The 12200-nt window shown below is 40.4% G+C and overlaps 1 protein-coding gene across 1 annotated transcript; it reads right to left on the reverse strand.

Annotated features, from left to right (window-relative positions):
* Nucleotides 1-232: 232 nt before the first annotated feature.
* LOC103447296 (probable CoA ligase CCL7) lies at nt 233-3946 on the reverse strand. Its single transcript, XM_029088590.2, has 6 exons — nt 2851-3946; nt 2160-2349; nt 1284-1429; nt 934-1001; nt 750-852; nt 233-676 (listed from the first exon to the last, which is right to left on the reverse strand). Exons 1-6 carry the CDS (start codon nt 3862-3864, stop codon nt 563-565), a joined length of 1635 nt encoding a protein of 544 aa, XP_028944423.1. The 5' UTR covers nt 3865-3946; the 3' UTR covers nt 233-562.
* Between the last annotated feature and the right edge of the window lie 8254 nt (nt 3947-12200).

Genomic DNA, 12200 nt, shown 5'->3' on the forward strand with positions numbered 1-12200 from the left:
TGAAACAGCCTGAAAACACCGTGTCAAATAAACTAAAATGTTTTTAAAATAACTGAAAACGTTTTTAGAGAAATTCAAGCTGTTTATGGGCACTAGAATTCATCAAAGATAGTGGCCATAAGGCTGAATACTGTAGAAGAAGACTGTATACTCCATATGGTAAAATGATATACCTCTGCCCTTTTCGGGCAAGAATGCTAGATCCACCGAAAAGTACGTATACTCGTTATGGTGAAATGAAAAATATAAATAATTTGCATTAAAAGCAACGTACTGAGGTTGTTGCTATTTTTCTTTTTGGGTATAGGAGTTTCTATATGGACATAATGAAACTGCTCTTCTTTATTTAAATCCAAAAACTTACTGCTCAGATTGTTGAAGAGAATCGTAGAGAGTTGGTACTAAGAGCTACGTCCTGCTCTTCTTCCCTATAAAGAATGGCAGCACAGCTGAATATCGTAACATACCTGCAACTTTAAAACAAGCGTACGGAACTTGTAGTGTTCCTACAAGCCTTCCCGATAAAGCAAACATCGCATCAATGAGGAGCCATGATACAATTTCATATTTTCGACCGCACTTTCTCGATGAGCTCTCTTCTGAGGATTTTGCCCGATGCTGACTTGGGGACACTGTTTATGAATGATACTCTTCGTAGTCGTTTGAAAGATGCAACCTGCCACAGGAGCAATTTTTTATCAAGGAAATCAAATTGGATCCGAAATAATCCTTTGAAGTTTCCTACTTACTTGACTAGCAATAAAGCTCTTGACATCTTCTTCAGTTAGAGAACTATTTGGCGTACGTACACAATATGCAGCGGGGACCTCACCAGCTTCAGCATCAGGGAACCTGCAGGACGGAAATAAACCCATCATTCAATTAAGTTCAAGAGGAGGCAGTTAGGACAAGTTTTGTATGTGGCAAACTCACGGGATGACAACCGCATCTAATATTTCAGGGTGAGAAACTAGCAGCCCTTCAAGTTCAGCTGGTGCCACCTAGCAGAGGACCAACCGAGCAAAGAAAACATGATTGAAAAATTGCATATGTGTAGAGAGTACGAATCCATTATGAAAAAACACAAACAGAAAGATAAAAATTAACTTTTAATCGAATTCTGACAACATAGCAACCATGATCCACCAAAGTAACTAGTTGCAGAGACAACTATGTTAAAGGAAAATTGGCATGGGGTTTTTTATGCATAAAAAATAGCTTTGCAGAGATAACCAGCAGAAATTTCATGCAGTAATTGTTTAAACTCTAGCAAAAGAATTTACCTGGAAACCTTTATACTTAATGAGCTCTTTGATTCGATCAACTACATAAAGTTGTCCGTCTTCATCAATGTATCCAAGATCTCCTGTGTGTACCCAACCATTTTTATCTATAGTCTCGTTGGTGGCCTGTGGGTTGTTGAAATACCCTGAAATGAGTTTAGTAATCATGGTGTTATAAATTTTTATACCAAAAACCCCATGACACACAAAATAAACTTGAACAAATATCCTACTAATATCTGCACAAGAGGCGAACAAAACAACCAAATTGGAAGCAAAGGTTTGCAAGCTTGTTATATTTGGCGATTATATTGACCCGAGGCATCCTTAACTGACAGTTCTCAATGAAACAGAAAGGAAGAACTTTTCAATGCTAGACAAGATAAATGGTGAGGTAACTGAAATTCAGATGGAAAATAAATTATTGCATGCTTCTGCATTGTTAGTATTGCATGATATTTAGTTAAGGCCAGCAGACCCAACTTAAATTTACACCATGGAAACATTTATAAACATTCCGCATCAGCTCTTCAGTGAGGTAAAGAGTGAACATTTTGCGGGAAGAGAGTGTGATTTATATTGGCAAATGCAATGCCCTGCTTGGGATGAACAAAGCATCAGCACTAGAGCTTTGCTTCTTAAATAATTGATGAGGATACTGAAAATCATAATCATAAACCTCATATGCCACATGAAAATGCTACCGCACTGCACCAATTTGAACGATATCATTACACACACAAAAATTGTGACTTCTCTTATATGTTATGCAATGAGACTTCTCTTATAATTAAATGCAGAATAATTTCTTTCTGTGAGACGATTAATATGTCTATGTGTGCAGGACAACTTTTGAATGTTGACAAACACACTTACCAGTCATCATATTAGGCCCCCTAACCCATATCTCTCCCAACTGTTTGGGAGGTTGAGGCTTCAGTGTATCTACGCTGACTATCTGACATTCAACTCCAGAAACAAGCATGCCAGTTGAACCAGTATGTCGAGACCCCGCTAGTGTGTTCTCCACCGAAACAATTCCACAAGTTTCTGTCATACCATAGCCCTGAAAAACCAAGCAAACTTCTGAATCAGTGAAAGAAGTTTTATCCTCCCAGCTACTACATGAAAAAATTTTAACTTCGCAAATGAGGTTGAGAACCTCAAACTCTACCGCCACCCAATTTTCACATTTGACATCAGTTGAATTGTGGCATAAACTGTCATCCACTTACTTCAAACTTTGTGCTAAATTTAATTAGCTACTCAAGGAATTTTGCCTACTCACACATTGGAAACATGCAACTCTTATAATTTGACTATATTTTAAACTACTCCAATTTATGAAAGGGGATTCGAACTTGTTGTGTAAAAAGACACATGACGACTACAACACATGACTGCTTGAAAACTGCACTTGAATCAAGAAAATGTAGCCTATAGCCATTTGGTTTCAATCAAACACCAAACTCTAAACGCAATGCCGATATCATAAAATAACCGAACCAAAGGAATTAATCGCACTTCCAAGTTAAAAACAATCAAAACCAGCAAGATAATTTAGTACCTGAGCTACTACACCTTGAGGAATAATTTTAGCACACTCCTCCATCAACTCTTTCCCCAACGGAGCTGCCCCTGAACCGATATGCTTCAACGACGAAAGGTTAAACTTCTTAACCACGCTGTTTTTCGCCAGAGCAAGCACTATAGGAGGCACAATCCACAGGTGTGTCACCCTATACTTCTCAACGGCCATCAAAACCTTCTCGAGATCGAATCGCCCCATCGAGACCACAGCATTGCCCTTCTGCAGCTGCCCATAGGTGATAATTGCCAGCCCAAACACATGGAACATTGGTAGAACACAAAGAAACACATAGTGCATCTCCCCAGAAAGTTCTTGATCCATTGTGACCATCAGAGACGAGGCAATGAAATTCCTATGTGTCAAAACTACCCCTTTGCTGACCCCTGTTGTACCTGAAGAGTACAACAGGACAGCTGTGTCGGTCTGCTTAATGTTAACCGATGGAAAATCGGACACAGATCCAGCAGACTCGATCAAATCATGGAAAGTTCGAATCTTTGAGGCTGATCCAACGTGGGATTCCCCCGAAAAACCCGTTGATCCTAAGAACACTGTTGGGAGGTTAAAGCCCTTGACTTTATCCCAGAGCTCCGGGACTGTTATAACCAGCTTGGGATTAGAGTCCCGGACTTGCTTGGACAGCTCTGAAACAGTGTAGAGCGGATTGGAGGTGGTGGCAATAGCGCCGGACGCAATAATCCCGAAGAGACAAATGGGGAATTGGATTGAGTTGGGGGCGAAAATGAGGACGACGTCGTTTTTCTTGATACCCAGATTGATTAAGCCATGGGAGACCTGGATAACTTTGGACTTGAACTGCGAGAAGGACAGGGTTTCGGAGGACTCGCCGTCGATGAGCGCGGGCTTATGGGAGTAGGAGGAGTTTCTGAAGAGGAAGGAGACCATTGAGAGATTTGGGTCTCTGGGTAGGACAAGCGGCGGCCGAAGTGACCGGAAAATGCCATCTCTGCCGAACCCAGATTTCTCCATTGAATTGCGGTGGAGAAGCCCAACTGGGTAAGCGGGGATTTTGGGTTTCTTATTGAGATAGATGCCAAATCATCCAAACAAGTCATCAGTTAGTTAGTTACAGCTGTAATCAATTAACTGTGGTCAATGTGTAATTAGTTTTAGAAGTTAAGGGTATTAGTGTAACAAGCCTGTGGCTTTATATATACTATTCTTGTACTGTGATTATTATTCAATGAGAAAAAGTATTTTCTATATGGTATCTCGCCAAATCGCCTCACGGCTCTGATCCTCTTCCGCTCACCAACTCGTTCATCGACTCATTCACCGACTCGATCACCGACTTGGTTTCTTGATCAAATCTTTGATCGATTTCTTCAAGTTTTGGTCTACGTTTGCTGCTGAGTTGCGATTCTTCTTCGTCTCTACTGACTCTTGCCTCTGATTGTCATGGCTTCTGCATCTTCGTCTCCGGTGGATCCACCGCCTTCCTCAAACCCTAATTTCTCTGGTACCTCTCCCTCTCCAAATTCATATATGTCTCTTACGATTCAGAACATTGGTAGTATGGTGCCAATCAAACTCAAGCGCACCAATTATCTCCCATGGAGGGCGTTATTTGCTCCGATTCTTCGTCGCTACAAGCTAATTGGTCTCATTGATGGAACTGAGCCATGTCCGGCTCCACTTCTTCCTGATGGCTCTGTGAATCCCGTCTTTGAGCAGTGGTTTGAGAAAGATCAAAATCTGTTGATTTGGTTGAATTCGACGCTTTCTGAAGACCTTATTCCTTTCACAGTTGGAGTATCCACATCTCGCGAGCTATGGCAGAAGCTTGAACAACGCTTTGGTGGCGTTTCTGATGCTCATGTTCATCAATTACGCTCTCGTCTTCAGTCTATTCACAAAGGCACTCAATCTATCTCGGAATATCTTCAACAGATCAAGGAGATTTCGGACGCTCTCACAGCTGCTGGTGCACCTATTTCTGACCGAGATCTCATTGCAGCCACTCTTCATGGTCTCCCTGATGAATTCGAATCTTTCATTGATTCTATCATGCTTCGGATGTCCTCCACCTCTCTTGATGAATTACATGGCCTGCTACTTACAAAAGAATTATCCATGGCTCGTCGCAAACAAAGTGTGGCCTCTTCTGTCACTGAGCCCTTTCAGGCTTTTTCTGTTCAATCTCAGGCTCCATTGTTGCCAACGCCTTCTCCACAGGCTCTTGCTGCGTTCAATCAGCCACTTCAGTCTTCATTTCGCTATAATTCCAATCGTGGGCGACAGAATCGCACTTTCAACAGAGGCAATCGCAACAACAATACCAATCGTGGCTCGTTTAATGGTAACTATCGTGGTCATCTCAATCGTCCTACTAATTCCGGCTTCAAATCCAACTATCATGGCTCTTCATTCTCCTCTGCCAGCAAAACTACCTGTCAAATTTGTGGGTCTACTAGCCACGAAGCTATTGATTGTTTTGACCGGATGAATCCTGAAATCTTTGGAAGGGTACCACCAGCTAAGCTTGCTGCTTTATGTGCACATTACTCTTCCAAACCCTCTCTATCTTGGCTACTGGACTCTGGTGCTACATCTCATATTACCAACGATATTGCTAATCTCTCTGTCTCATCTCCCTATACTGGTGAAGATAAAGTCTACATAGGCGATGGTAAAGGTCTGTGTATTCAACATATTGGTTCTTCTTCTCTACATACTCCTTCTACTTCCTTTAAGTTGAGTAATGTTCTGCATGTTCCACATATGAAGCACAATTTATTGTCTGCTTATCAGTTTCTCAAAGACAATAATTGTTCTTTAACTCTTGATCCTGATGGCTCCACTGTAAAGGATCGTGTTTCGGGGAGGACGCTTTTGCAGGGCCAAGTTAAAGACGGGTTTTATCCCCTGCAAAGCTCTTGTTCCAGCCTTCTTTCATCACCATCTGCTTTACTCAGTGTCAAAGCTCCTGTGAACGTTTGGCATCGTCGATTGGGTCATCCGTCCTCTTTACTTTTTCGGAAGGTTCTCTCCATCAATAAGCTTGCAGTGCACGGCAAGCCAACTGTTGATTTCTTTTGTCCCGACTGTGCCCTTGCCAAGAATCATAAACTCCCTTTTGATTTGGCAAGTTCTACTACTACTCATAGCTTACAACTACTTCACTGCGATCTTTGGGGCCCTGCTTCCATCATTTCTTCCAGTGGTTTTAAATACTACTTGTTGATTGTTGATGATTACAGTAGATATAGTTGGCTATTTCCACTAAAGGCAAAGTCTGATGCCTATTCTACTTTTGTTGTATTCAAACAATATGTAGAAAATTTACTTGGAAATAAAATCAAAATTGTACGCTCTGATTCCGGGGGTGAATTTCTCCGTTCTGTATTTCAGTCTTTTCTTCGCACTCATGGTATTTTACACCAATTAAGCTGTCCACATACTCCTGAACAAAACGGTCGTGCTGAACGTAAGCATCGCCATCTTGTGGAAACTGCACGGACCTTACTTGTTGCTTCTAATGTTCCTCATCTTTACTGGGTGGAAGCTTTCTCTACTGCTATATATCTCATTAACAGGTTGCCAATTTCTGGACATTCTAAGACACCGTGGGAATTACTTTTTCACAAGTCACCTGATTACTCCAGATTGAAAGTTTTTGGCTGCAGGTGTTATCCATGGCTCCAGCCCTATGTTCATTCTAAGCTTGATGCCAAGAGTAAAAGTTGTGTATTTTTGGGGTATAGTCTACAACATAAGGGTTATCGTTGTCTTGATCCTCACACTAGCAGGATCTACATCTCTCGTCATGTTCAGTTTGATGAAGCTACATATCCTTTTCAATTATTGTCTAAAGAAGCACCTGCCGTTCCTGACTCTATCTCTTCTTCTGTGGATCTTCAGTTTTCTATTCCACTGTCTACATCCAATTCTGTTCCGGTTAGTACAGAATCTCAGCAACCTGTGTTCTCTAGCTCTAACATTGAAGCTGCTCCGCATCCCATTGTTTCTTCTGCTGCCCTACCTGAATCTTCCTCTTCTAGTGATGCACCTTTCTCAGGGCCTCTTGCCAATATTCATCTAATGGTTACTCGGTCCAAAGCTGGCATACACAAACCTAAAGTTTATGCAGCGACTAAACATCCTCTTCCTGTGGATCTTGACCTTGTACCCACTACATATCTACAAGCCTCCAAACATGCCCATTGGAGATTAGCCATGCAAGATGAATTCAATGCATTACAGTCTACTGGTACTTGGATCTTAGTCCCATCATCTTCTTCTCAAAATGTTGTTGGCTGCAAGTGGGTCTTCCGAGTTAAGAAAAAGCCAAATGGAACTGTTGAGCGATTTAAGGCTCGGTTAGTTGCAAAGGGATTTCATCAACAAGAGGGCATTGATTTTCATGAAACTTTCAGTCCCATGGCTAAACCCGTTACCATTCGTGTACTGTTGTCTCTTGCAGTCCAGTTTAATTGGTTTTTAAATCAACTAGACATCAGCAATGCTTTCCTTCATGGTGATTTAAAGGAAGATGTGTATATGCAGCAACCCCCTGGTTTTGTTGATCCCAGTATGCCAAATCATGTCTGCAAATTGAAAAAATCTCTGTATGGTCTTAAACAAGCCCCTCGGGCTTGGTTTGACAAACTCTTTCAAGCCCTCCTTCACCTTGGTTTTGTACAATCTTCTTCTGATGCCTCTTTATTTGTTCTCAAAGGTTCTTCACTAGTCATTGTACTAGTTTATGTTGATGATATTTTGGTCGCTGGTCCTAATTCGTCAAAGTGTCATCTGATCATTCAACAGCTTAGTGCTCTCTTTCCAGTCAAAGATTTAGGACCCTTACACTATTTTTTGGGATTAGAGGTTCATCGGTCTTCTGCAGGACTTTTTCTCCATCAAACTAAGTATCTACTGGATCTTCTTCGGAAAACCAATATGGCTGGTGCTAAGCCATGTTGTACTCCACTTGCTTCTCAGAAACTTGATCACACGGGTTCTCTTCTTTCCAATCCTACTGAATATTGGTCCATTGTTGGTGGTTTACAGTATTTAACATGGACTCGTCCTAATATTTCCCTTGCTGTTAACCAAATTTGTCAGTTCATGCATGCTCCTCGTGATCAACACTTGCAGGCTGCCAAGCGAGTTCTTCGTTATCTTAAGGGCACTGTTTCTGAGGGTATTTGGTTCAAACCGGGCTCTACCAATCTCACTGCCTTCTCTGATGCTGACTGGGCAGGATGTTTGTTTGATCGACGTTGCACGAGTGGTTACTGTATTTTTTTGGGATCCAATCTTATCAGCTGGAGTGCCAAGAAACAGGCTACTGTAGCTCGCTCTTCCACTGAAGCAGAATACCGTTCTCTGGCACATACTGCTGCTGAACTTACTTGGATCTGCAAAATTTTTTGTGATATTGGCTTCCCTCTCTCTCAGGTTCCTACTATGTGGTGTGATAATATTTCAGCCATCTCTCTTGCTTCCAATCCCGTGTTTCATGCTCGAACCAAACACATTGAAATCGACTACCATTACATCCGTGAATTGGTATTGGCTAATCTCATCACAGTTAAGTTTGTTTGTAGTCAAGACCAATTAGCAGATATTCACACCAAGTCTCTATTCAAAAGCCGATTCAGCTATCTTAAATCCAAGCTTTCTCTTGGTTCCATGGTTGATCCCAAGTTCAGCTTGCAGGGGTGTATTGAGATAGATGCCAAATCATCCAAACAAGTCATCAGTTAGTTACAGCTATAATCAATTAACTGTGGTCAATGTGTAATTAGTTTTAGAAGTTAAGGGTATTAGTGTAACAAGCCTGTGGCTTTATATATACCATTCTTGTACTGTGATTATTATTCAATGAGAAAAAGTATTTTCTATATGGGATTTGGATAAGGTGATATGTGATATATGTGATATGTGATTGAGTATCACACGTATCGAGGTGAATTGATTGCCTTCTGTTTTTTTACGGCAGAAAGGGATATGGAGAAGCTAAACAAGGCACAAACTCTTGTTGCTCCATGTCGATATATGACAATTTGCGACAAGACAAAAGAGATATGGAGAAGCGGCAAGTATTTCGTGTCGGATCGAAAGACTTGGTCACTCATTCAGTACTTCACGGCGGAAGGGTGGCAATGGAACGCCATGCATGGTCCGGAATTTTTGCTTTTTCCTCTCTTCGGATATGGTCATGGGTTTTTAATTCTGTTTTTAATTTTTTTATAATTTTTGTTATTTTTTTTTTTTAATATCTTTTTCTTTCAGAAGTGACAAGGAAAATAGCAGACGGGCGGCGAAACTGATGGGATTTGTGCAGTAGCAAATATAAAACAAATCAAGAAAGTTCAACGCTCTTGCACACTAATTTCAAACAAAAATATAACTACATGTGAAGACTTTTAGGTAAGTGGGTCAGAGTAATAAATTGTGACAAGTATAGGTTCATAGGTTCATAACCATATTTTTCTCATTTTCGAACACAACTAGTGAAATTTTCTCCGTTCTTCAGTAATAAGTCAGAATCTCGTGCAGTAGATTCGAAACTAATTTATTTTTTCACATTCTTAATGTAAATATATCTTTTTATATTTTTCTTTATCTGGTTTACTTGTAAGTTTTACTTTTTATTTATTTTTATTTGGTTTACTTGTAAGTTTTACGGAGTACACCTTATATACTGTTTTTGGGCAACCCTCTCAATAACTAAGAGATCCATTAGAGGAACCCGAGGACTAGTTGAAGTCCGTACTTCAATTGAGATAATTACAAGTCATTTTACCTTTTACTTGGGACTCTAAGCAGTTCTCAAAAAAAGATAGCAAAAAAAATTATTCCTAGAGTTGAGACTAAAATGAATGTATAAACCAATGCTTCCATCGACTTGCTCGATCTGGGATTGGCGGGATTGATGAATTTCAATGGAGGGGGACTACTCCTGAGCTATTGCTAGATACTCTTATGGAAGACAACTCTTTATAATTTTGTTTGTTTTCTCCCCTGATGTGAGGATAGGTAAAGTTAGTTGTTTGCAGGACGCTTTTTTTCCCTTCGATCGGGTTGAAAGCCCCAAAAAGGTTTTTATTGAGTTCCATTTAAGCACACTATCCTCCACTTTGTACGTTTTATTTTATATCAATAAATATCGTACTTCTCTAAAAAAAAAAAACAGTGCTTCCATAGATTCGATCGTGGCTTACCATTATAATTTCTATACCTGCTTATTTGAGATCGTCTCATGGATAAATAAAGAACAAGAATCAAAGAAAATGTAGTGATTTAAATCAAGATTTATCTGGTACGTCATCTAAAAATCATATAATTTAGGGACACATATGTCACAAAAAAATATTATAATAAGTGTGGGTTAGTTTTTTTTATTTATTTTTTTTAACAAAGTGTGGGTTAGTTATAACAAAGAAACCTAATTATCTATGAATTCAGTCATTAACTTGCATATTTTTAAATAGTATTTCTATTTAATCACCACATCAATTATGGTTAATAGGTTCTATTTAATCACCACATCAATTTTCTCCAATATTTTACTCAATAAATATGTTATCAAAATGTCTGTATTTGTTTGGCAATGCCAAAGCAGTACCATCACTTGTCCGCGTTAGTTGACCTAACATTGACGTCTTCTCCTTGTATTCCATACTTGGCTCCACTTTTCTAATTGCTCATACGTTTAATTTAAAAATGTTCCTTTGGGGAAGCTTATAACTTAGGGATTAGGTTTTGAGTTTTGGACTCCCAGCAATCCGGAGCTAATCTCTAAGCCATAAAGGTTACTTGATGCGGTATATGTTCAAGTCGAAAACAAGAAAAATAGATATAAGTAGCCAACAGTTATACTAAAATCTATGATGTGGATGCAAATTTCTTCCTCCTTACTCTTGAACAAAATTACACCTACAAAACAAATAACATCTTAGGTCAAGGCCAAGAGCCTCATGCACGCCCATGATGAATGGGGAGGAGGGCTTTGGCTGAAGAATCTCCGATGCCAAAGTTAGAATTTAGAAAGAAGAGTGTTTGAAGAGTTTTTGGGAGTTTTGCAAGAGTGTTGGAACTTAGGTTTTTAGAGAAAATGAGGTTGAATATATAGAGCATGGCCGGTCCCCTTAGGAGAGAGGGTGGGCGGCCTCTTGTGTATTTTTTGGGTGCAATTGATGATTTAATTGGCAATTAATGGATTAATTAGGTAATAAATCCATTAATTAGCCAATTAACATAATTTAAAAGTAATGTTTTGGAGGTTATGAAATAATTACTTTGTGGAGAATATAGGGTGAGGATGGATGAAATAATTTTGAATTTTTTACCTATTTGGGCACCTTTGACTTGATTGAGAGATGATTGTCCATTGCTCACGTGTAGGAATCCCGATGTGCCTCGAGGGTAATTTTGTCCTTTTTACCCAAAAATCCACGTGTCACCTCTTGATTATTTTTGGCTTCACAAATGCCCCCACACCTGTTAGGTGGCTCGCAGGAAAGGGTAACAGGTGTAGAGATCTTCTTGCTTGAGGAAGCATAAGATTGTTTCCTATTTTGATATTGATTCCCTCTTTAATTGGAAATTATATCCTTCTAGGAAAGGGAAATAAATTTCTCTCAAAGCCTATTTAAGTCCACCTTATTAAATCAACTTTGGAGAGCAATTTATTCTACCTTACAAGAGAGAAAGAGCTTAAAGGATATTTGTTCCCCCTCCTCTGGCAATCTTCTACATCTTGCCCGTGCAAATGACCGTCTTTCGTTGCTTTCTTTGTCTTTTCTGTGCCTCACCGAAGTAAGAAAATTTTAATTTTCCTTGTCTTCTTCTTGGATAGTGCTGTCACGGGGAACCGTTGGGGTCGTGCGGCACGTCGGCTAGCAGGGGCCAGGAGTTGGCTCGACATGGGCCAAGGAGGTGTTATGGCAAGGACCACTGCTTGGGCCACTTGGCTTGGCTAGTGTCAAGGGCTGCTTGTGCGGGTAGGGCCACGGATTGAGGCATTGGGGCACAGTGCTACGCAAGTCGCATGGTTCTTGTCCTTTGGGCTCTTGGTCATAACGCGGGCCAGCGCCGCGCTATTGAGAGAAATGAAAAGGTCGTGGGCCTCATGGGCTGCTAGAATGCTGGGCATGTAGGCCTTCTGCCTGCTGGTCCAAGAGAAAAAAATGAAGGAAAAGCCAGTATGGGTTGAGCTCCCCTACTGAGTACCGTGAATGGCATTTGCTACTTAGTTCTCTTCGCTAGGAGAAAGATGGGCTGCTCCAGAGTGAGAAGGTAAAGAGGATCGAGGCGGATGCATTGGCTCGTTTGAACATTGTCATAGAGCCTATTAT

This window comes from Malus domestica, chromosome 11 (genome assembly GCF_042453785.1).
Source record: "Malus domestica chromosome 11, GDT2T_hap1".
Classification (NCBI taxonomy): Eukaryota; Viridiplantae; Streptophyta; class Magnoliopsida; order Rosales; family Rosaceae; genus Malus; species Malus domestica.

What these genes read in the sequence shown, in the direction of transcription:
- LOC103447296 (XM_029088590.2), bottom strand. Translation starts at nt 3,864, where the DNA reads ATGGAGAAATCTGGGTTCGGCAGAGATGGCATTTTCCGGTCACTTCGG. An exon ending in GGGGCCTAATATGATGACTG is followed by an intron (nt 1,430 to 2,159) that starts GTAAGTGTGTTT and finishes AACTCATTTCAG; the next exon opens with GGTATTTCAACAACCCACAG. An exon ending in TTAAGTATAAAGGTTTCCAG is followed by an intron (nt 1,002 to 1,283) that starts GTAAATTCTTTT and finishes GTCCTCTGCTAG; the next exon opens with GTGGCACCAGCTGAACTTGA.